Source organism: Peromyscus maniculatus, chromosome 8, assembly GCF_049852395.1.
Source record: "Peromyscus maniculatus bairdii isolate BWxNUB_F1_BW_parent chromosome 8, HU_Pman_BW_mat_3.1, whole genome shotgun sequence".
Classification (NCBI taxonomy): Eukaryota; Metazoa; Chordata; class Mammalia; order Rodentia; family Cricetidae; genus Peromyscus; species Peromyscus maniculatus.
In genome coordinates, this window is record NC_134859.1 from 46,174,720 (window position 1) to 46,200,000 (window position 25,281).

At 41.5% G+C, this 25,281-nt stretch overlaps 1 protein-coding gene and 2 pseudogenes across 1 annotated transcript in view; 2 read left to right on the forward strand and 1 right to left on the reverse strand.

Annotated features, from left to right (window-relative positions):
• Window positions 1–25,281, reverse strand: part of Ulk2 (unc-51 like autophagy activating kinase 2) — an 86,047-nt gene that overhangs the window by 13,444 nt on the left and 47,322 nt on the right. The window contains exons 14-21 of the mRNA XM_006973563.4: window positions 23,788–23,848; window positions 16,094–16,231; window positions 12,648–12,793; window positions 9,554–9,634; window positions 7,385–7,671; window positions 6,900–7,087; window positions 5,477–5,589; window positions 157–306 (exon numbers count right to left, since the gene is read on the reverse strand). Coding sequence (XP_006973625.1) covers window positions 157–306; window positions 5,477–5,589; window positions 6,900–7,087; window positions 7,385–7,671; window positions 9,554–9,634; window positions 12,648–12,793; window positions 16,094–16,231; window positions 23,788–23,848 — 1,164 coding nt within the window. The remainder of the gene's footprint in view (window positions 1–156; window positions 307–5,476; window positions 5,590–6,899; window positions 7,088–7,384; window positions 7,672–9,553; window positions 9,635–12,647; window positions 12,794–16,093; window positions 16,232–23,787; window positions 23,849–25,281) is intronic.
• LOC107400774 (dynein light chain 1, cytoplasmic pseudogene) lies at window positions 5,768–6,164 on the forward strand (annotated as a pseudogene).
• Window positions 21,332–22,465, forward strand: LOC102923978 (upstream stimulatory factor 1 pseudogene; annotated as a pseudogene).

Genomic DNA, 25,281 nt, shown 5'->3' on the forward strand with positions numbered 1-25,281 from the left:
CCTCATTTACTTCTGACATAAAACTCTCTGAGGAAGGTAAACAGTTACGATCACCCTACTGGCACAGAAGGCCAAGTCTGGAGAAGTGAACTGGCCTGTCTCATTTCACCGCTATCCGCGTTAGCCATGTAACACACTAGGACAACTGTTCCTTACCTGAGGTGGTTCTTGTTCGAAGGACCATGTGAGCACAAGCAGGGGCTGTGGCACTGTGTGGAGGAGACCCCACAGTGAAGAGGACAGCTCTGGCGCCTGCTGCTGTCCCTGCCGGCAAGGCCAGCATAACACCACAGGCTCCAGCAGGAGCTACAACAACAAGTTGGCCAGACATTAGATTACATTCACAGTATTCCTATATGGAAGTGGAACATAAGGAATCTTAGGCTTTTATATTAATTTCCACATCTGTTTTTTATTATTTTTAATTGTGTGTATGTGTGTGATGGAGAGTATACACATGTGGGTACAGGTGTTCACCAAGGCTAGAAGCATCGGATCCCCTTGGAGTTACAGGCAGTGGTGAGCTGTCTAATGGGCATGGTTGGAGGCAAACTCAGGTTCACTGGAAGGGCAGTAAGCACTCTTAACTGATGAGCGACCTCTCCATGAATAATCAGATTATTCAATATGTATTTCCAGTAAGAAGATTTTAGGGGGTCATCAAGATGGGCCAGCATGTGAAAGTGCTTGCCATCAAAGCTGATGACCTGGGTTTGATTCCCAAGATCCTGAAGGTAGAAGAGGAGAACTGCCTCTGGCAAGTTGTCCTCTGACTTCCACATGCATGCAGTGACGTGCGCGCGCGCACACACGCGCGCGCACACACACACACACACACATACACAAAATAGAAAGTTTAATGTAATTAATAAGAGTTGGGTGTGGTGGGGGTCACACTTATTTATTTGGTTTTTCAAGATAGGGCTTCTCTGTGTAATCCTGGCTATCCTGGAACTCACTCTGTAAACCAGGCTGGCTTCAAACTTGGAGATCTGCCTACCTCTGCCTCCCAAGTTTTGGGATTAAAGATATCACAACCTAGTTTGTGGGTAACATTTTTAATCCTAACACTTGGGAGGCAGAGGCAAACAGATCTCTAGGAGTTTGAAGAGCCTGGCCTACTTAGTGAATTCCAACCCAGACAGGGCTACATAGTAAGATAATATCTATGAAAAAAAAATCTGTAAGAAAAGAAATTTAGAGTAATATCTCTACCTCTGTGAATCTTCACACCAAAGCCTAGTAGTCAAAGTTTTGGATAGTTATAAAATATCTGAACTTCAAGTTATATATGTTGATAATTAGAAACATTAGACACTGAGAACTAGAAATAAAAATACTACAAAGGTAAGGTCTGTAGAAATGGCTCAGCGGTTAAGAAAGAGCACTGAATGCACTTCCAGTGGACCTGGGTTCAAATCCCAGCACCCACCCAGGCAGTGGTAGCGCACGCCTTTAATCCCAACACAGGGGAGGCAGAGGCAGGTGGATCTTTGAGTTGAGGCCAACCTGGTCTGCAGAGTGAGTTCCAGGACAGCTAGGCTACAAAGAGAGACCCTGTCTTGCAAAAAAACAAAAAATCAATTCCCAGCACCCACATGGCAGCTTACAATTATCTGTAACTCCAGTTCCAAGGGATCTGGCACATTCACAAAGACATACATGCAGTCAAAACAAAACAAAATACCAGTGCACATAAAAATAATTAAATCTTAAAAAAAGAAAAATCTATTTAAAGAAATACAAAGGGAAACAACACAGAAGTTTAAACAAAATCTATCTATGCCTTCAGACTAGACCCTTACATCTATCGGAAAGGACTCGGAACAACAGGTGATGAGCAGGCAGGGGCTGGGGGGTTGAGCTTGGATTAAATGAAGAGTGGGTGAAAAGCTCCCCCATCCACCAAAGCAAGCAGAACCAGCAAGTTTAGTTCAGAGCCTTTTTAAAGCCAGACATTTAAATATTATTACCTTTATGGAATCAAACAACATATATTTACACACAAATCACAAACACTAAAGGAAAGACCTTACACCGAGGGAAAAGTCAAGTAAGTCCTCTAGCTTTGCCTGCTTTCTGATGTCCATAAATTGCTTTTCTGAAGTTATTCAAGTACAGGAGTATTTTATTCAAATGATGTATGTGTGCTGCACATGTGCCTGGTACTTATGGAAGCCAGAGGAGGCGCTGGATCCCCTGTATCTAGAGTTATGAATACTTTTGAGGCCTCAGGTAGGTACTGGGAACTGACCTGGGTCCCCTGTAAGAGTAACAAACACTCAACAACTGAGCCAACTGTCCAGCCTCTATAAATCACTAATTTTGAAAGACTAGGATAGAGCTCAATGGTATATAGACTTTCCCTGGTATGACAAGGCTGTGGATTCAGTTCCTAACACAACAACCTGGTCTACATAATAAGTTCCAGGCCAGCCAGAGCTAGAGTGAAAGACACTGTCAGGGAGAGGGGTGGTGGTGGAGCTGAACGGTATGTTATTAGTCTTCCACTAACTTTGGTGCAGATGACACCTCTGACTGAAGATGCCTAAAAAATGAACACCGTTCACTGTCAGACATTGTTTATGTCATCTTTCCATATTTCGTATCTTAAGCTGAAGGTTAACTATTTCTAAGAAAGTAACTAAAAAAGACATGGAGCATACAACTTACTAATCGGAAGCTTTCTGTATTGATTTACAGAGCATAGAACATGCAGTAACCTTAGATAACACTGGAGTGTGCATCATCTGTCACAAACACACAACCTTCTGATCCTGTTCCTTAACTAGAAGTGGAGCTATGCTTCATTTGCAAGAAAATGACATGTTTATTACAGAGACTGGCCTAGAAAGGATGGTGTGGTTATTACTACAGGGCGTTCTAATGAGGAGGGTGTGAGGCCTGGAGGTTCACTCAGCACATCATTTCCTGATCACTGCACTCACAATTTTTCCTTCCTATATGAGCAGTGATTGTATTGAGTTCCCCAAGGTGTAGTTATTAAAAATATCTAGTTATTTTATGCACGTATGTATGTATGTATGAAAATACTGGAACTGGTGGAGGTCAGAAGGAGGAGTTACTAACAGTTGTGAGCCACCACGTGGGTGCTGGAAACCAAACCCGGGTCCTCTGCAAGAGCAGTAAGTGCTCTTAACTGCTGAGTCACCTCTCTCCAGGCCCCTAAGGTGCAGATTTGAAGTTTCTTTCTCAACTAGAGTCTCTGGTTGACTTTCAAGCAGTGAGCCTCCAGCCCTGAGTCTAAGAACACTGAACAAGACAGAAAAGGAAATTCCTGCAGTGTGCATCTTGTCTACAAGAGAGCACTACAAATGTACAGAGCTCATAAACATTCTAGGGAGTGAATGCTAAGTAAAAATCATAAAGCACATATCATCATGGTTCAGTGGGTAAAGCACTTACTATACTGTCCTGAGCTGGATCCTTAGAACTCACACGGAGCTGAGCATGCCTGGCATCCCAGTTCTCCTACAGTGAGTGGGAGGTGGAATCAAGAGAATCCCTGGAAACTCACGGCCCAGTCAGCCTAGTATAGACCACACTGAACGAGACCGTCTCCAACACAGAGAAGGTGAAGAATAGCACCGAGTGTCCTCTGACTCAACTCTCACACAAACATGAATATACACACAGATTTTTTTTATGTTTTTTGTTTGTTTTGTTTTTCAAAGTAGGGGTTCTCTGTGTAGTCCTGGCTGTCCTGGAACTCCCTCTGTAGCCCAGGCTGGTCTTGAACTCAGAGATCCGCCTGCCTCTGCCTCCTGAGTGCTGGGATTAAAGGTGTGTGCCACCACTCCCTGGCATAGATTTTTTTTTAAAAGAAGATTAAAAAAATGCTCCTAAATAAACAAAAAGATAAGAGAGTTTGAGACTAACAGACTTGGTATTCTGACAAGAAATACGAAGGAAAGTTCTTTAAGCCATAAGTAACTGGCCTCAGAAGCTAATCCACATAAGTGAGGGAGAAATAAAAGTGCATTAGATAAAGGTAAATATGTAATTATTAAAGAACACACTACATCCCCCTTCTCCTTTCTCAAATGATTTGAAAAGTAGCTGTGTAAGAATAACACGCATGGAGCTGGGGAGACGGCTCAGCAGTTAAGAGAAGTTGCTGCTATTGCAGAGGCCTGGGTTTGGTTTACAAAACTCACATCGTGTCTCACGACCATTTGTAACCCATGTGCAACATGCACAAACATGGCGCACATACATACATAAAGGCAAAACATTCATACACATAAAACAAAATAAATAAATCTAAAAAAAAACATATAGTTTTATTGTTGGGCCTATAGCATAAAAAATGTCATTTATTAGCTAATAATACTAAGAATGAAGATAGGAACAAAGCTGTATTCGAGTAAGAAGATAGCATTAGAAAGAAATGCAAATTCACAGAAGCAACTAGAGACAACCCAAAATGGTAAATAAGAAAATAGCCAGGTGGTGGTAGCACACACCTTTAATTCTGGCACTCAGGAGGCAGAGGCAGGTGGATTTCTGTGAGTTTGAGGCCAGCCTGCTCTACAGAGCCAGATCCAGGACAGGCTCCAAAACCACACAGAGAAACCCTGTCTCGAAAAACCAAATAAATAAGTAAATAATAACTAAGTGAATTAATTAATGAATTAATGAATAGAAAACAAATACAAGCAGGTAATTTGTTGGCCCAAGATATTTTTTTTAGGATGCAATAAAGACAATAGAGAGCTGGGCATGGTGGCACAAGCCTTTAATCCTAGTACATTCAAGAGACAAAGGCAAGTATATCTCTGAGTTCTAGGCCAGCTTCATCTATACAGTAAGTTCCAGGATAGCCAGGGCTATGAAGGGAGACCCTGTCTCAAAGAAACAAACAAACAAAAAACCAAACAAACAGAGAAAACAAGAAGTTTATGATAGACTGCAAAATTTGGGTGTATATAGTACTTAGGTATTTCTAGAATATATTCCAGAAATTTTAATTGTAAACAAGCCTGGGATAAGGGCATGGAATCTCCCTGATGTTTTTCTGATTGTTTGTTGCTGATTTTTTTGGATAAACAGTTCAGATAATTTAGAAAGTAGTGGTCAATAGATACACGTCCTGGAGAAACTCTGAAAGTTTCAGGGGCCTTAGTGATTTCATCTTTCTGAGATTCAGCTGCTATTCAAGAAACAGGCTCGGGAGCACTGTGCTTAGGGAACTTTGGCCAGGACAAACCTACTGACGATAACATTTTGGTCACAAATCTTCCAATCACAGAGTACTGCTCATCAAGAGACTGAGTAACCTTGTTTGGATGGGTGCTGAGAAGGAAGAGGAGATGACAGGAATGACCTCACAACTGTATAAGAAGATATTTTTGTGTTGTTTTAAGCCACCAAGCTTGTGACACTTTATTATAAAGTAATAAATTATGCATATGCTAACCAATTACCTGTTGACAAAATAACAAAATTTTCTTACCTATATCCATTGGTCGTTCTGTATTTAAACTATCTGCGCTGCCCTGGTGCACCTGGTGTCCACCTAAAGGTGCCTTTACTTGTTGGTCTGATAACTTCCCAGTACTGACAGATCTGAAAAGAATAGTGATGTGAATAACAGGAAAACACCTTTTCAAAAACCGATTAAAAATAAATTCAGGGGAGATGCGCCATGGCTTCGGTAGTGACCGGCTCTCCTAGCTGCCTGGGCGGCACCAGCACCTTCCCTAGGAGCCCGGAGCAGCTGGCTGGTCCCTGCTTCACGGGAACCATGTGCGACCAGAAGGCACTGATCAAAAATGCAGACATGTCGGGAGAGATGCAACAGGACTCGGTGGAGTGCGCGACTCAGGTGTTGGAGAAGTATAACATAGAGAAGGATATGGCGGCCCATATCAGGAAGGAGTTTGACAAGAAGGGCAACCCCACCTGGCACCGCACTGTGGGGCGGAACTTCAGTAGTCATGTGACACAGGAAACCGAACACTTCATCTACTTCTACCTGGTCAGGTGGCCATTCTTCTGTTCAAATCTGGTTAAAAGCACGGACTGTGCCAAACACCCAGTGATCCATCCAAAACAAGGACTGCATCCTAATTCCAAATACCAGAGACTGACTCTTCAGCCTTGCTAAGGGAACACCTCGTTTGAATCTGTTGTGTTTTGTACAGGGCATCATCCTCTGTACAAGTTTGTGGTTATAAAATAATTAGTAAAACAGCTTACATTTGTATTTATTTTCTAGTCCATACTTCTGTACCCCATTTTTTTCTCCCTTAGGCCATCTCCTGTTGGAGATGTGAAAAAATAAAATAAAATAAATTCAGGGTATAAATAAACTTCTCTAAACAAAATAAAAGAAACAGTTTATTCAAGAAACTCAGGAAGAGCTCTGTACTGGCTGATTTTATGTGTCAACTTGATATAGGCTAGAGTCATTAGACAGGAAGGAGCCTCAGTTGAGGAAATGCCTCCACGAGATCCAGCTGTAAGGCATTTTCTCAATTAGTGATCAGTGGGGGAGGGATCGGCATACGGTCGGTCGAGAAGGCCATCCCTGGGCTGGTGGTCCTGGGGTCTACAACAAAGCAGGCTGAGCAAGTCATGGAGAGCAAGCCAGTAAGCAGCACTGCTCCATGGCCTCTGCATCAGCTCCTGCCTCTAAGATCCTGCCCTGTTTGTGGTCCTGTCCTGAGTTCCTTCAGTGATGAACAGTGATATCAAAGTGTAAGCCAAATAAATCCTCTTCTCCCCGACTTATTCCAAATGTATATGGTACATATTATTAATCGCATGGCATAAACCACCTACTAAACTAATGTATCTCATTGCTTTTACAACAGAACACACTGATTTATTGATTGGTTTTCATGTGAAAGGATAAAGAGAAAACAGTCGTTCACCTGCCAAACACTGCCTTGCTCTGCAGCTCAGCTCGTTGCTTCTCGCTTCCTTGTACTAAGAGGCAATGGGAACACTCACGAGGGTCACTTCCATCTTTGGACTGGCTTTCAGCAGGCCCATGACGAGTAACCAAGGCTAACAAGTTAGAAGATGCTTGTGTTTTAGGGATTTTGAAAGGAGCTGTAGTCTAAAGAAACATATATAAGCTAGTTAATATGATATATAAAATGTTCAGAATCAACAGAATATATGGTACACTGGTCATGAGTATCGCTTTGGGACTTAGATGTGGATTCAGATACTGGCTTTGTATTTATAACATGTGTGATGTTGGGCTGTTCCTTTCAGCTCTTTAGGCTCAATTTCCTTTTATGAAAGGAAAGCACTCAACCCAGTAACTGTTCACTACAACTGTAAATATTCTCACAATGAATCCTTTCATCAAGTACCAGTTCAAAAGTATAAAAGGGCTTAAGAAACACACCTTAGTAGGAGAGCCAATGATGGTTGGCAAAGGAGTTTTAAAGAACCAGTCAGAAGTCCGTGGAGAGGACCCCATGTGCTTGGTGGGAGAGGTGCCAAGGCTGCCAGGCCGACTAGGCTGAGGTGAGTAACTATACCCAGCTCCCGCATGGGATGGACACACGGGGTCAGAGTGCTGCTTTCTGAGCTTCTGCTTGTTCTGATAGATATCAGTGAGGGTGGGGGCGCTCTGCAGTCTAGCACCCAGTAAGAGTGACTGTGGTGACTGGGTCTGTGGCACTGGAGAACCTATCAACAAAATGAAGGCAACATTAAAACCCATAGAGAAGTGAAGAGATAAAACACAGGAAATCTGTGTAAAAAGGCAATCTGTGTAAATGTGCATGTCCAAGGACAGTTGAGTGTATCATGGAGTGCATGTGGAGGCCAGAGGAGCAACCTCAGGTGGTGGTCCCTGCCCTCCACATTGTCTGAGACATGGAGAGAGACAGGCAGGCACGCACACATCTACCTAAGAGACTAGGCAGCCCTTTCCCGCATAAATCATGTTGTTGCCCAGCAAAGGTCACTAATACCTAAGTTCCACTAAGACATTCTCTAAAGTTTCTTGCAAACCCAACTATTACTAATTTGGTTATGACATTAAGAGCATGAAAGTATTCCTAGTACCCAAAGTATTATCTTCTAAAAACAGACACTAAAGCCAGGTTTGGTGTGGTGTACACTTGTAATCCCATAGTTGAGAGGCTAAAGTAAGAGGATCTCAGTTTCAAAGCCATCCTGGGACTATAGTAACAAGATCCTGTCTCAAAGAAGCAAACAAAAAACCCAATTACATAACAAGCCATCCAATAGTTACAACAACATAAAAATTACCATTGGAGGCTGAGCATGCTTTTAATCCAGCACTCTGGAGGCAGATCTCTGTGAGTTCAAGGCCAGCCTAGTCTACATAGTGACAGTTCCAAGACAGCCTGAAGTAAATAAGAATTTTTTTTTTTTGAGACAGGGTTTCTATGTGTAGTTTTGGTACCTGTCCTAGATTTCGCTCTGTAGACCAGGCTGGCCTTGAACTCACAGATCTGCCTGGCTCTGTCTCGTGAGTGATGGGATCAAAGGCATGCGTCACCACTGCCCAGCGTAGCCTGAACTAAACAGAAAAACCCTGTTTTAAAAAACAAAACAAAATAAAAAACAAATAAACAAACAAAAACAATTAGAGCTTTGCTACTGATCATTCCTCCTTGATCTCATTCCAAACCTGACACTTATTATTAAGAACATTATTCTACTTTAAAAAATATTATTTAGTTATGTATTTTATATGAGTGCTCTATTTGCATATACACCTGTATGCCAGAAGAGGGCACCAGGATTCCATCTAAGGACCTCTGGAGGAGCAGCCAGGGCTCTTAACCACTGAGCCATCTCTCCAGACCCCCATTATCCTTTTTTTTTTTTTTTAAATAGAAAATAAACTTAAATAAATAGGAATGTAAAATTTGTGGTAAATGTCATGATCAGGAAAATTTATGTAAATGTTCCTTTAAAGAAAATAAAAAAAAATTAAACAGAATGAGTGAGATTGTTAATAATATGGGATTTCTTTAATTATTTAACTCTTTACATGTCCACACAGAAAAATGTGACTTGTAAAAGTATGATTTATATGTACCTTTCCAGGAATATGTATTATCTAATACAACAATAAACACACACACACACACACACACACACACACACACACACACACACACACATTTTTTAAAATTTTTTCTTCCCTCCTTTTTTTTGAGACAGAGTCTCATAGATCCCATGCCAGCCTCTAACTTGCTATTTAACTGAGTATGACCTTGAACTCCTGCAGAGTTCTGGGATTACAGACATGATTTTACGTGGTGCTGAGGACTGAACCTAAGGCTTTGTACACACTAGGCAAGTACATTACCAACTGAGCTACATACCCAGTCCCTTGGTTCCTTAAGGTTAATTATCATAAAGGAATCTTATGATCATAAGGAGATAATAGATATATGATATATTAAAAACATTAGACAAAAATTCTAAAAAGACACTACAGGAGAGGGAATATTTCATATCAATTCTGTTCTTTTAAGAAGACTGGAAAAATATAACTCAAATCCACTCATAATACAATATATTTTCCTACCTGAGGAGTGTCTACTCCTGGCTTCATGGCCCTGAGGATGCCCACAGCAGCACTGACTAAACTGTTCAGGAATGGTACCAACTAGAAATGAAACAAAGAAGAAAAATTTCAAAAACAATAAAGGATAGAAATGGACAACACACACACACACACACACACACACACACACACACACACACACACACACACACTGCTTAGTCTGTAATCATTTATATAATTCTAACTGGCAAAGATTTAATATACCTAATCAGTGTTCTAGGTGCCAGGAAGGCTGAGATTTTAAAAGAATTGTATAACAATAAAACAAATAACTGCCCCCAATAGGTAGGTTGTTGTAACAGAAGTTCCAGAGTTTGGATAAATGTGGGCTTGCAGGTCCAGCTGACAGATAGTCCAGCTGCTGTCCTTATATATCACATCTGTGCTGAGGTCAGGCTCCTGAAGGCTGCTACTAACCAATGACAAATTTAAGCCTGTTGAATAGGTCAAGGAATTCATCTGATATCTCAGTCCTTAGGGCTATTCTTGTAGTCTGGACAAAACTTTATAGACTTAGGTATCGTCTGAGACTCTTTCTTCTTTCTTGATTTTTTTCCCCCTCCTCTCCCAGGTGTCAAATCTGTACCTGGTCTGAAGCTTTCTCTGCTTCCTCTTGACCCTCCCCTTAGCCTTTACAGGTGGTTACCCAATCAATTTCCTGGATACACAAGACTTTCTTTTCATCTACCTTCCTGTGAACACAAACTGCCATGAGCAAGCAAGGAGTTTCAGGGTGTTTACACAGACATAAGACATGTCTATCACAGGAAAGGGCTTTTGTCACGTGGTGAGGAATGGGCCCTTTCAGCTCTAAGGATAACATGTGGGTCCTGTCTTTGCAGACCACAGACAGCGTGCTCCAGTGGCACCTACAGGAGTGAGGCGAGGCCACTATTTGGTTTGAACAGATTTTTTTTTTCTTCTTCTTTTTTTTTTTTTAAGCTAAAAACAGAATGGGTGATGAGGATCTTTCAATTTTGTTTTTTTGTGTGGTACATAAATATGGATGTCAGAAGTTGATGCTGGCTGTCTTTCATGACACTCTTCCTCGTTTTTTGAGATAGGGTCTTTTACTGAGCCAACCAGCCCTGCTATACACTCGCCCTGCTTTTCCCCAGTGCTGGGGTTACAGATGCTTGCTGCTTTCACACAGGTGCTGGAAATCCTAACCCTAACCCAGATTTTCATGCTTCCATGGAAAGCACTCTACCGTCTTCTCAGTCCCTGGCTTAAAGCTTAAAAACAAGTACCAGCAAGTTGCTGTGTTCTGACTACAGATGACTACAGACCTAGGTACTTTGGACTCCCTTACATATACTCTGACTTCAGAACTGTATTTCTTAATTTTACTTAAAATGCAGTTTATTTTTCTGTTTACTGTGGTTTCTGGTATTTTTGTTTGTTTTAGGTTTTCTTAAACAACCACCAAGGAAAAGTAGGAATATCTGGGGCTGGAGAGATGGCTCAGAGGTTAAGAACACTGACTGCTCTTCCAGAGGTCCTGAGTCCAATTCCCAGTAACCATATGGTAGCTGATAACCATCTGTAATGAGATCTGGTGCCCTCTTTTGGCCTGCAGGGATACATGCAAGCAGAACACTGTATACACAATAAATAAATAAATAAATAAATAAATAAATAAATAAATAAATAAATACATACATACATACATACATACATACATACATACATACATACATACAAGAGGATTTGTAACAAAGTTGCTGACATATTATCACTCTGAGCTAGAAAGCTTCTGGTGAATGTGACCCAGCGCTGTTGTATTTTAATTAATCTCCACTCATCTGAGTGTTAAGTAGAGAAAACATTTGATTTTTTTAACCCAGGGCTTAGGCTAACCAGAGGATGAGGATACTTTTGAGATAAAAGATACATTCATATTTCCAACAGTCATCATACAGATTAGAGATTTTATTTTTCATTTTCTCTCCTGTGGGCCTCTTTTGCTCACTCTTCCTCCTTATTCTTTGAGGCACAGTCTCCCAATCAAATCCAGACGTCACCAGCTTGCTAGGGAGAAGCAAAGAGGAATCTACTTTGTCTGCCTCCCAAGGCTGGGATTACAGGTAGGTCACCAAACCTACCTAGCATTTTTGTGGGTTCTTGGGATCTGAACTCCAGTCCTTATGTTCACCTGACAAGCCATCCCCCAGGTTCCAATACAGAGATTATTTATTTATGTATTTACTTATGTTATTTATTTTGTTTTTTCAAGATAAGAGTTTCACTGTATAGCTTTGGCTGTCTCAGAACTCACTCTGTAGATCAGGCTGGCTTCAAACTCACAGAGATCCACATGCCTCTGCCTCCCAAGTGCTGGGATTAAAGGTGTGTGCCACCACATCTGGCCAATATAGAGAATTTTAAGGTGAAGTTGGGAGTAGAATAAAGTACAAAGGATAGAGTATTGTAGGCAGAAGTTTCTGTCCTGCCAGCAACTCTCAAATACCTGGCAGCCACTTCCCAAATTATGACACAGAGGCTTATATTGGCCAATAGCTCGTGCTTGTTAATTCTTAAATTAACCCATATTACTTATTTACACCCTGCCACATGGCTGTACCTTTATTAGCATGGCACGTTCATCTCCACAGGACTCTGTCCTTCCCAGAGTCTTCTGTCCTGAAAATCCTGTCTAGCTAATGGCTAGTCAGCTTGTTTATTAAACCAATCACAGCAACAACAAATCTTCACAGTGTACAAAGAGAATTATTCCACAGAACAGTATGTCCTATAATCAGCTTAAAAGCACTATTATCATCACCCAGTGTTCCTTAAGAATGTGCTATATCAGCCGGGCGGTGGTGGCGCACGCCTTTAATCCCAGCACTCGGGAGGCAGAGCCAGGTGGATCGCTGTGAGTTCGAGGCCAGCCTGGGCTACCAAGTGAGCTCCAGGAAAGGCGCAAAGCTACGCAGAGAAACCCTGTCTCGAAAAACCAAAAAAAAAAAAAAAAAAAAAAAAAAGAATGTGCTATATCAAATTTGTTACAGGGAAAATCAGGTTAAAAATGACTGCACTCAATTCTCCTCACCCAAAGGGGATGGTGAGTAAGGCCTGGAGGAGCCAGTCGAGAGTCTTCGTCCTCCTGCCTGCACTGCTTCTGCTGGTACAGGAGAGCAGGACCCGACCCGGAGGAAGCCCAGGGGGCTGGTGTTAGACCTTCGCACTACTGCAGATCTGAAAAGAAAAAGAGAAGTATTTCCTATCTGATAGGACCCAGGTCAGAACTTTATTTCTGACACTTTTTTTCTGGTAACTCCAGACAGCATTCCATGTAGAAGAGTTTTAAAACATATAACACATAATGGTTACAAGGAACAAAAATGAAAAATGTAAAATGAGCCAGGTGTGGTGGCACATGCCTTTAACACTTAGGAGGCTGAGGCAGGTGGACATAGAGAGTTCCAGGACTACACAACGAGATCTGGTCTCAGGGGAAAAAAAAAAAGAAATAGTAGTAAAATGATAAAGTTTCTTTTCTTTTCTACCCAATTCTTCATGCTTCTCCACCCTTATTACGAAGGTTACCACTATTCTTAGCTTCTGGTGTATCCTTCCTGAGCTCACTAATGCCCTGAATGCATACCATTACTATCAGCTTTTAACCACTGAGTAACACATGACATACCAATCATTGTCAATCTGGACTCAGGTCCAGTTTCTTTTATCCTCTGAAAAACTATTTAGCCTCCAGACAGCTTTTATTAACTTCTATATCTTGTTATTTATTATATATAAACAAAGCTTTTAAATTAAAATAATAATTAACATATTACATTTAACCTAAGATTATAAAAGGTAAATATATTTTCCAAGAAAGTAAATTAGAGGGAAGCATGGTATTTTACACTTCTGAAAATCTCTAGTACCCTGCTTAATAGAAGATATTTAAATGTTTATAATTGCTTCTGCAATCAAGTTGTTATACCCTATGTTATTTTGGGTGAAATATATGAAGACAACAAATTTACAAAGGTATGTTCTAGAAAAGCAAAAATATTTTGGTAGCCTTTTCAGATAACTGTGATACTCTTCTTTGATACTAAGCAAGTAGTGCTTTCTAAAGCATTAGCTACAATGTGAAACTATCCATGAATATTTAACATTAAAGTTCATTCTTCTGAAAAGTATTGGCACTTAGAATAAATCTTTAATTTGTGCATCATTTTTAATACAATTTGGACAATATTGATTCACTGATTATGCAGATAATCCAAATACTGACACATTACACAATATCAAAGGGCCACATTCATACCAAAATGTCACTGATATGGAGCTGGAAAGATGGGTCAGTGGTTAAGAGCATTTTTTGCTCTTGCAGAGGACAGGGGTTCAAGTACAAGCACCCACATTGCAGTTCACAGCCATGTGTAACTCCAGTTCCAGGGGATCCAACACCTTCACCCTCTTCTGACATTCAAGGGCATCTAGGCACATAAGTGGTGCACAAACACACATGCAGGCAAAACACTCACACACACAAAATAAATCTAAAAATGTCACCATCAATCGTACAGAAATATCAGAGCAAAAACTAACAATACCTGTCAGCCTTACAGTGGTGAGTATGTTTTCCAGAGGTCTGGTTTTGTTTGAAAACTCATTATTGGTATTTATCCTCATTGTTTTCTTCCAAGTAGAAAAACTTAGTTCATTTCTGACAAAATGGCTGCTCTACTCCCATACCATAGTTTGCCATTCTTTAAAATAAAGAGTGCTCAGTGAAAAGGGGGCTAGTTCAGCTGGCAATCCAATCATGCAATGTTTTCCTAATGCAACTATCTAATATACTACGAACGTGCTGAAGCATTAGCATACTGGGCAGCCTATCTACCCTAGGGCTGTGATTTTCAAAGTCCAGCATTTGCTGCTTTGTTGAGGACACTCTTTGTCTGTGGCTGCAGAGATCACAAGATTAACAGTACACTTGTAGGTCATTACCTTGATTCATATTAAGACACAAGCAGTTTTATTCATTTTTCCCTTCTTCACCATAATACATACATCAACACAATGAGAAAAGCAAACCATGTCTTAGTCTTATTATCAAGAAGTTTTGACCTATGGGGTCTATGAAGGTATCCCAAAACCACACTTTTCGTTTTTGGAGACAGGGTTTCTCTGTTTAACAGCCCTGGCTTGTCCTGGAACTCACTTTGTAGACCAGGTTGGCCTCAAACTCACAGAGATCCACCTGCCTCTGCCTCCCAAATGCTGGGATTAAAGGCGTGCACCACCACTGCCTGGCTAAAAATCACAATTTTTTCATTTTATATACCTTGGAAACTTCTTTATGTCAGATTTAGCTTCCTTACTCATTTGGAATAGAAGGTACATAGCTTTCTATTGTCATAGATGGAGTATAATAAATCAGTATGAAAACACTGGTGGCACTTGGCTTATTTCTCACCTTTCGGAATTGTAACAATAAGCTATGTCATAGTCAAAGACTGTTTATGGAGAATATGAATCTGACTATGTACAGATACATTAAGAATAAGTTGCTAGAATTGCAGTGTTATTTCCTCCTTCCATGCTACCAAATTCTCTGAGATTTAGGACTGTATAGGGCACAGTGATTCCCATCCTGTCAGAAACTTGATTACACACACACTTCTGCTCTGAGGAAGTAGGAATTCTGTCTTCATCTTTGTTTTCTAGAAATTTAGTGCCGTCTGTCACCATGGAACATCTCATTATTTTACTTGTGTTCATGGAGTTGGTCTTTACTATCCCTTTGGGGAGGGAGGTGGTCTCAGATGTAGAACAATCACACAACACATAAAATATCTGCTGACACCAAAAGCCTTCTTCCCTTGTTATTTTTTCTTTTCAGACAAAGATTCACCATGTAGCCCAGAGTTGTCTCAAATTGTCAATCTTCCTGCTTTGGTCTCCCAAGTGATTCGATTACAGTCATGAGCCACCACATCAGAAAAACTTTACTAAACAAGTTCTTTTGTATTTTTTTCTAGTTTTAAGATAGAGTCTCACTATGTAGCCCTGGCTGGCCTGGAGCTCGCTATGCAGCCAAGGCTGGCTTTCACCTCAAGAGATCATTTGCCTTTCTTTTTGCAGGGAATAAAAGGTGTGTGCCACCAAACCTGTTTTTGTTGTTGGTTTTGTGTTTTGAGACAAGAGTTCATGTAGCTTGGAATAGCCTTGAATTCACTACAGTTAAGGGTAGCTTTCAATTTCTGATCTTCTTGCTTTCACCTCCCAAAGGCTAGGATCACAGGAATGTGTCATCTCGCCTAGTTTATACAGTGTTTGGGATTGAATGAAGGATTGAATTATGCATGATGGGCAAGCATTCTGTAACTGAGCTATATCCCCAGCCAAAGATCTTCCTGGGTAATTATATTCTTAGGCAAATACATGTGTGTGAGGTTAAACACAAATAATCTTTGACTATCAATAACAACAACAACAAAACCTATTAAACAAATAAAAAGAATAAAGACACTGGCTTACCTTGGAGAACCATGTGGATTTGTGCCAGAGCTGGCAGTGGATATAAGATTCTGCTCTATGCGCTGATAATTCCTTACTTGAGTAGGAACTGGAACTGGGGCTGTCTCACTGTGAGGTGACACAGTAGGCTGACACTGCCTGCCACCATAATTTAAGAAAGAAAGATTAGTCAGACTAATTTTCTTTCAGTTGACCTGTTAGCTATATTTAGAGGAAATTCTAGAAAGCTGAATGATCACTTTTAAATGTGAATAAAAAATAATCCTGTTTAAAAAAAAACATATGTACCCCAATTTCACATTTGTCAAGAAAACTCCTGCACTCCTGATAGCCTGGTGGTGATGGCCCATGCCTTTAAATCCCAGCACTCAGGAGGCAGAGGCACGTGGATCTCTGTGAGTTCAAGGCCAGCCTGGGCTAACAAAGTGAGTTCCAGGATAGCCAGAGCTTACACAGAGAAACCTCTCTCAAAAATCAATCAATCTATCAATCAATCAATCAATCAATCAATCAAACAAACAAACAAACAAAGAACTCTCCTGGCATTCATACACATGTGGAAGACTAAAAATCTTAACTGTATCAAAGCTGGGCATGGTGGCACAGACAGGTGGCTAAGTCCCAGGTCAGCAACAGAGAAACCCCATCTAAAAAAGACCACACACACACACACACACACACACACACACACACACACACACACGAAAGGAAAAAAGAAAGAAAGAGAGAAAGAAAGAAGGAAGGAAGGAAGGAAGGAAGGAAGGAAGGAAGGAAGGAAGGAAGGAAGGAAGGAAGGGGAGAGAGAGAGAGAGAGAGAGAGAGAGAGAGAGAGAAAGAAAGAAAGAAAGAAAGAAAGAAAGAAAGAAAGAAAGAAAGAAAGAAAGAAAGAAAGAAAGAAAGAACTACATCAATAATCTAGGAAAAAAAGTTCCTCTACAACAACAGAAAAACTCCTGTTTTGGCAAAACGGTTTCATCTACTCACATTCTGCTATTCAGTACTGTACAAGAAAAAAAAAGTTGCTGGGTGGTGGTGGTGAATGCCTTTAATCCCAGCACTTGGGAGGCAGAGGCAGGCGGATCTTTGTGAGTTCAAGGCCAGCCTAGTCTACAGAGCGAGATCCAATAAAGGCACAAAGCTACACAGAGAAACCCTGTCTCAAAAAACAAAAACAAAAACAAAAAAACAACAAAAAAAAAGATTATGCCAAGTAAAAGAAGAGAATATCCAAACATAAAGATGACTAGGATGTTGAACAAAGTCATGAATGAAGCAAGAGTTTTCAAGGAGCTCTCCCAGTGTGCACATACATTATGCCAATCACGAAGCACACAGCTGGTAGAACCCACAGTTAGGTAGGAGTCCTCGGCTTCCTTAACAGCGTCTCTCCTCACTTTTCATAAATTCAGAAAGAGTAAGCCCTTTAACCACTTTCATTTTTATTGCATTGGGGACCATATGCAGCTTTAAGATGACATTACTGAGTTTTCTGTCCTTCTGAAATCCTAAACCACATTAATCTCATCTCCCAATTATAGCACAGAGGTGACATATTCCATCATTCAAATGGTCATCCTTTAAAGTCACTTCAGAACGTTTTGAACCATGTATCTTATATTTATAAAAACCTATGGGTAGCAGATGTATTAGCCATTTTTCAGTATTCATCACTCATTATTTTTTACTAATAGAACTCAAAACTGATCGACAGTAATGGTATGCCCAGTTAAATCATGTCATATCTCAGACTTCCTTATGTGTCCATACATCTTTGTTAGCAGATGAAAGACAGTGAAAGTCTTCTATTCATTTTCCTTCTATCTGCCCAGAATGTGGGAATGCTTGCTCCTAATCCTCCCTAAACAGTTCACCAACTAGGAACCAAACATTCAAACATATGAGCCTAGGGGCGGGGGCATTCTCATTTAAACTATCACAAGCATCTTCTTTATAATCAGTAGCATGAAAACCAGGAACTACAACAACTGCAGGACTTTACCTGCTGGTCAAAAGAATGGGCTTAGAGTTGTATCTCTCTGTTCTTGGGTAGAGACATATCTACACTACCAAAAAGTTCATAAAACTACAATCTAGCCGGAAGATTTCTGGTAAAGAAAAAGACATACTACACAGAGAAACCCTGTCTCAAAAAACCAAAAAGGAAGGAAGGAAGGAAGGAAGGGAGGGAGGGAGGGAGGGAGGGAGGGAGGGAGGACAGGACAGGACAGGACAGGACAGGACAGGACAGGACAGGACAGGACAGGACAGGACAGGAAAGGAAAGGAAAGGAAAGGAAAGGAAAGGAAAGGAAAGGAAAGGAAAGGAAAGGAAAGGAAAGGAAAGGAAAGGAAAGGAAAGGAAAGGAAAGAAGACATACAATCATCCTTTCCCTTAAGAATTAATCCTGACCAAGCATCTTTAATCCCAGCACTCCAAAAGCAGAGGCAGCAGGATCTCTGTGAGTTTGGGGCCAGCCTTATCTACCTAGTGAGTTCCAGGACAGCCAGGGCTATGTAGAGAGACCTTGTCTCGAAATAGATAGATAGATAAATAGATAGATAGATAGATAGATAGATAGATAGATAGATAGATAAACAGATAAAGTGAGCCTATCAATTCAATTGCCTGGACAGGAACATGGTACCTCAGGAAGCTTCCTGTTCTCCAATTTTTTTTTTTAGATAATTGTTTCATTGTATAGTCCTAGCTGGCTACTAAATGTGACAACCTGAGTTTGATCCCTGCCAGATGATGGAAAGAGAGAACCCACTGCTGAAAGCTGTCCTCTGACCTCCACATGTATACTATGACATCTGCATATTTACACTTACACACACACACACACACACACACACACACACACACACACACACACACAAATACAAATGTAATAATATAAAGCCTATTTGTACAAATGCACAGGGAAAGTGGCACTGCCCTCAGTAATCATGGGAAGACCTCATTAAGCAAAAGTAATCCTGGAGATCAACGGGTGAATTATCTCTGTGGCCAACAGTGCTGCTCACTCTTGTAGTTTGAAAACTTGGAAGTACCAGCAAAATTCTGGACACCTAAGTTGCCTCCAGCATAGTGATCAACACTCAGGAGGTTTGGAAAGTCTGAAGGCAGATCTTCTGCATGTATAGAACTCAGTGCTATGCTTACTTCTCATACCACAAACACAGGAAGAGGGGGCCCCTACTCAGGACATTTAGTCACACCACAGGGTATGATGTGGGGAGTTTTTATAGGGCAGGGACAGAACCTGTCTAGTCAACAGAATATGAAGTTAAATGTAGCCAGCTGAGCCCTTTGGTATACGAAGAAGTGGTGGACATGGACACTTGTGTAATACAAGCTCAACAGTAGTATAAACCATAGGAAGACAGGAGTCCACAAGAGTTCAACTGCCCCCACTCCCCCAAACATAACTGGCAGTGTCCCAAGTTCAGAGGGTAAAGAAAGGAGCTGCTTCAATGCTTCTTCTCTTTCTCTTTGCCTTGTATGTTCACCCCCACCTCATTTACTACACTTTTAATAGTTTAAGATTATTGTATTAAGAAAGCTTTCTATAGCCAGGCGGTGGGAGAGCACGCCTTTAATCTCAGCACTCAGGTAGTAGAGACAGGCAGATCTCTGAGTTTGAAGCCAGTCTGGACTACAGAACAAGTTCCAAGACAGCCAGAGCTACACAGAGAAACCCTGTCTAAAAAAAAAAAAAAAAAAAAAAAAGCCAGGCGGCAGCGGTGGCACACACCTCTAATCCTAGTACTCGGGAGGCAGAGACAGGCGGATCTCTGTGAGTTCAAGGCCACCCTGGTGTACAGAGCAAGATCCAGGACAGGCACCAAAACTACACAGAGAAACCCTGTCTCGAAAAACAAACAAAAAACAGAAAAAGAAAGAATGAAAGAATATTTTTATATTTTCTGCATACATTTAAATTTTGCTCATGTACCTTTCATTATTGAACAATGCATGCACACACACACAAGTAAGTAAATAAATTTTTTGAAAATGTAGATGTTAGCCGGGCGGTGGTGCACTCCTTTAATCCCAGCACTTGGGAGGCAGAGGCAGGCAGATCTCTGTGAGTTCGAGGCCAGCCTGGGCTATGGAGTGAGTTCCAGGACAGGCTCCAAAGCTACTCAGAGAAACCCTGTCTTGAACCCCCTGCCAAATGTACACATTCAGGAAAGACTTTTCCTGACTTAACAAAAAAAAAAAAAAAAAAAAACACGCCAGGTGGTGGTGGTACACACCTTTAATCCCAGCACTCGGGAGGCAGAGGCAGGCGGATCTCTGTGAGCTCAAGGCCAGCCTGGTCTACAGAGTGAATTCCAGGACAGGCACCAAAACTACATAGAGAAACCCTGTCTTGAAAAACCACTAAAAAAAAAAAAAAAAAAAAAGACACTAAATAGTAATATGAAGCCATAAAAACATATAAAGGTTGGCCTGGGTGTTAGCACACACCTTTAATCCCAGCACATGGGAGGCAAAGGTGGGAGGATCCATGTGAATTTGGGTCCAGCCTGGTCTACATATCGAGCTCCAGGATAGCCAGGGTTACATAGAGAGAGCCTGTCTTTAAAAAAAAAAAAAAAAAAAAGTCGAAAAACCAAAAAAAAAAGGAGGGGGAGTCTATCAAGGTATAGGTAAACATGTGGACAAATATACAATTCTGCATTACTATATTGGATTTATCAATTAAATTTAAATTTCTATGCAGAATTAATTGGCAAAAACACAAATTTCTATAAACCAATATCAATGGGCACATAGCATATAAATAAAGATATATTCCTACCAGGTAGTGGTAGCACAGCTGGGTGGTGGTGCACGCTTTTAATCCCAGCACTCAGAAGGCAGAGGTAAGTGGATCTCTGTGAGTTTGAGGCCAGCCTAGTCTACAAGTTCCAGGACAGCCAGGGCTACACGGAGAAACCCTGTCTTGAAAAAACAAAAAAGGGGGAAAAAAGATATACTCCCAGGAAGTGGGGGGAATCAGCTACAACATCTGTCACTCGACTGAGTGCCAGGGTTAATCAGGCTGCATAACAATGGAATATACTTAACCTACTGCACTATAAGCTTTGACGTAGTTAAGAGGATAGAGTTTACGCATTTGTTATCATAATTAAAATCTGTTTTAAGATGGCTGCAGGCTGCAATTGTGCATAAGCAGCTGTCTATGGAGAGACCTAAATTCAAAGAAGGAGACCGCCGTCAGGGGAAATTGGCGACTAAAGCGGCCTGGGTTGGATTTAGCACTCAGGCCTTTGAGTCGGGAGATACGAAGACTTCCAAAAACAGACCAGTTCCTCGGATGAGCCCCTCACAGAGAGATGAAGGGGCAGCAGAAAACAGCTGAGACCAAAGAGGGGACAGTGCAGATTCAGGAAGGTGCAGTGGCCACTGGAGAGGACCCAACTAGTGTAGCTAGCGCCAGCATCCAGTCAGCTGCTACTTTCTCCGACCCCAACATCAAGTGCGTCTTCTGAACTGAGAGTGGGGCCAGGCCAAGTCCAGGGGGATCGAGGAGTCTGAGGGGCAGCTGGATGGCCAGACAGAGGGTACTGGTGTCATCAGTGGCTACCCTGCCACACATTCTATGACCCAGGCAGTGATCCGGGGTGCTTTCACCAGTGACGATGCAGTTGACACAGGGAACAGCTGCTGAAACACACTATACTTACTTTCCCCGCACTGCAGTGGGGGATGGTTCAGGGGGTACCACATCTGTGAGTACAACTGCTGTTGTTACCACCCAGGGCTAAGAGGCACTTCTGGGGCAGGCAACCCCCCCCAGTAACAGTCAGTTCTTTGTGATGATGTCACCACAAGAAGTATTGCAGGGAGGGAGCCAGCGTTCAATTGTCCCCAGGACCCACCCTTATTCCCCATACTCAGAGGCTCCCAGGACAACTCAAAATGAGAAACGCCGGGCTCAACATAATGAAGTGGACCGCTGTCGCCTGGACAAGATCAAAAACTGGATTGTGCAACTGTCCAAAGTCATCCCAGACTGCTCTATGGAGAGCACCAAGTCTGGCCAGAGTAAAGGTGGAATCCTATCCAAAGCCTGTGATTCTATCCAGGAGCTGCGGCAGAGCAACCACCGGTTGTCTGAAGAACTGCAGGGGTTGGATCAGCTGCAGCTAGACAATGATGTGCTTCGACAACAGCTGGAGGACCTTACTACGAGCTCAGTTACTGCATCATGGATTAGAGGTCATCTTGACAGCAACTAACTATGGGGATTTAAGGGCTTTGGGCCCTAGAACTGCCGATAGCCCAGAGCAACAGGCTAATCCCATGCCCCTTTCCTTCACTGCCTACTTCTGGCACAGGACCGGGGCAGCTGGGTAAGCGTGACTTTGAACTGAGGCCCTGTGGTGTGTCAGTCTGCAGTGAGTGGTGTGAAACACAAAGTGGACGTGTACTGACCGCCTTGCCTGCTCCCACTGTGTAGTCCCCGGGTCCTTGTGCTCCTTTTGCACACTACATGTGCTCTATCCGTGGACACTGAACACACTAAATCTGGGCTTGCCTTGTGCTTGCTTAGAGTGCCCAGCAGAGGGTCTGTGCACACTAGAGGGTCCAGCACTTCCACTGGCTCTTCCTTTCCTGGAGCAGAAGTTAAGATGCGCACCTGATTACTCTGGGAAGCAGGCTTATTCAGGAGGTGGGGAAGGAGGCTGGGTGGCTGCTCTCCCTTGAATAGTAGAGGGGCCAGTGAGCAGCTGGGCCTCTGCAGAAGTCTCTGAAGCCGGGGAGGAAGATAGGCAGGGGCTCACTGAGAGCCTTCCCCTTCTGGGGATTATTTTTCTTTCTTTCTTTCCTTTTTTTTTTTTAAAGGTAAAATTGTTTAGAGCCACAAATAAAATGTTTTAATGGGTTTAGAGCCACAAGGCTGTAATCCTAGCTACTTTGAAAACTGAGGCAAGGTTTCTAGTTCAAGGTTGCCTGGATAACATAGAAACTGTCTTAAAATGAAAACCAAAAATAACCTGGGAATACAGTTCAATGGCACAGAACTTCCCTACCATGTGCAAGGCTCTAGATTTAAACTCTAGCACTGCAAATACATAAACACATAAAGGAAAAGTATTATTTTTTCTTTTAAAAAATTGTTAGCATTTCCTAGTAGTGCAAGCCTGCTCACGAGACTAAGACAGGAGAACTGCAAGTTCAAGGTCAGCTTGAGCTTCCATGAGTTCAAGTCCAGCCTAGGCAATTTAGCAAAATGCTATCTCAAAATAAGAAAAAAAAAATTGTAATGGGCTGGGTACACAGTTCAATAGCAGTGCTTATGTAGCATGCCTGAGGTGTTAGGTTCAACGCCCAGGCTCAAAATGAATGAACAACAAAACAAAAACCAAGAACCCCCAAAATAGTATGTATGCATGTTATACACATGAATATATACATGTGTAAATCAAGAACAAAATTTAGTAAAGTCACAAAAATAACGAAAAATGAAAAATGTTTCTTAAGTTAAAAAGTGAACTTCTGATCATCCTGCCTCCATCTTCCAAGTGCTAAGATTACAGTGGTGTGCCACAGTATTCACCTACGTGCTCCTGCAGGGGAACCTCAGGCTCTGTGCAGGCCAGGAAAGCATTCTACCAACTGAACACAGCCCTGGGCCCCAAACATGAAAACTCTTCTGGTAAAATATGTGAACATACCCTCCACACATGAAGAAGTCATTTGAAGCACGTCTGGCAGCAGTCCCCATCGGCATATCATCTGAAGAGAAAGAAAGAATCAACTCGTTATACCACATGTTGTAGAGAATGAAAATCTCTTCTAGCATGATGATTTAGAAATAACCTGAATACAATATGAATTTATTCCCCATTTTGGGTTTTTTTGGGGGGAGGGGGTCATTTGTTTTAGTTTCTTAGACACGGTCTCTCTACATCTGACTGTCCATGAACTCATTATGTTCACAGATACCTGCCTCTGCCTTCCCAATTGCTAGGATTAAAGGTATGTGCCACCATACCCATTTAATTCTTATGTTTTGATTTCTTCCATGAGAAACAGGTTCTTCTTTATGGCTTTAGGCAAATTCACCACTCAAAGTTATAAGAACTATTTCTCCTGGCTGAATCTGAACTGCAGGCCTGGGAAAGACCCTCTTGTCTGGGTGTTTATAGGCTGTGGCTGGGCATCACCCAGCATAGTCCGTGATCTTTTTCTGAGTTAAAGTTCTGTATGTGTTGCTATGTTTATGTCTTTCTTCACTATTTACCATGTACAAAAACCATGCTATTATTTTTATCAGGTTCCTTTTCACAGATCACTGAGAAGTGTTGAATACTATGTCCCCCATATCATTTTGCCCATGTGCTCTGTGGTTTCCTTGTGTAATTTTAAGTGTTGTGTATGTGTGGTAATTCTGTGTGTTGTGTGTGTGGTTCTTGGTTGTTGATGAGATGTGTCTCACCGTGTTGCCCAGACTAGTTTGAATGTCACAGACTCAAGGGTCCTTCCCACATCATGATCTGCCCTGCCTTTCCTTCCAAGCTGTATCTGGGACTTCAGGTATATATCACCACGCTGAGCTTGCTTTTACACTCTTGGCTTTCTGAGACAGATTTCTCTTGATGGCTTAGTGACTTTCACCACACAATTTTGCACAGAATATATACATTATATTATACCTTAACTGGTTATAAAACAAAGTCTAGCTCAATAGAATGCTGGAGTACCCATCCTCTTTATAATACCTCTGTCAGATTCTGCATAGCTTGTTGACTAAGACATTGTTCTTTTGAATGCAGTAGCAGATACCACAGGCCATCTTCATCTTCTTGGCTATCTTTTATATATATATCATTTCCACACAGTTGAGAAGTTGGGCCTGTCACTGTTATACTCACTACATCGCACTATCCTATGTCATTCTATGGGATGTGAAATAACAGTTGATCAAATAATATACTTTTGAAAAAAAAACATGTTGATAATCTATGCTCAAAAAGAAAGAGGAGTTTCAAAAATTCCTATGAATAATCCTGATAAGAAACTGAGTACTGCATTTATTTGGAACATCTCAGGCCCAGCTCTCATGAACTTATAGCCTAGAAATCAAAGAAATTCTAGGATATAGAGAAATAATATCAGGTAATGATAAGGAGGTCTAGGGAAACTAAATGAAGGCAATGAACAGAAAG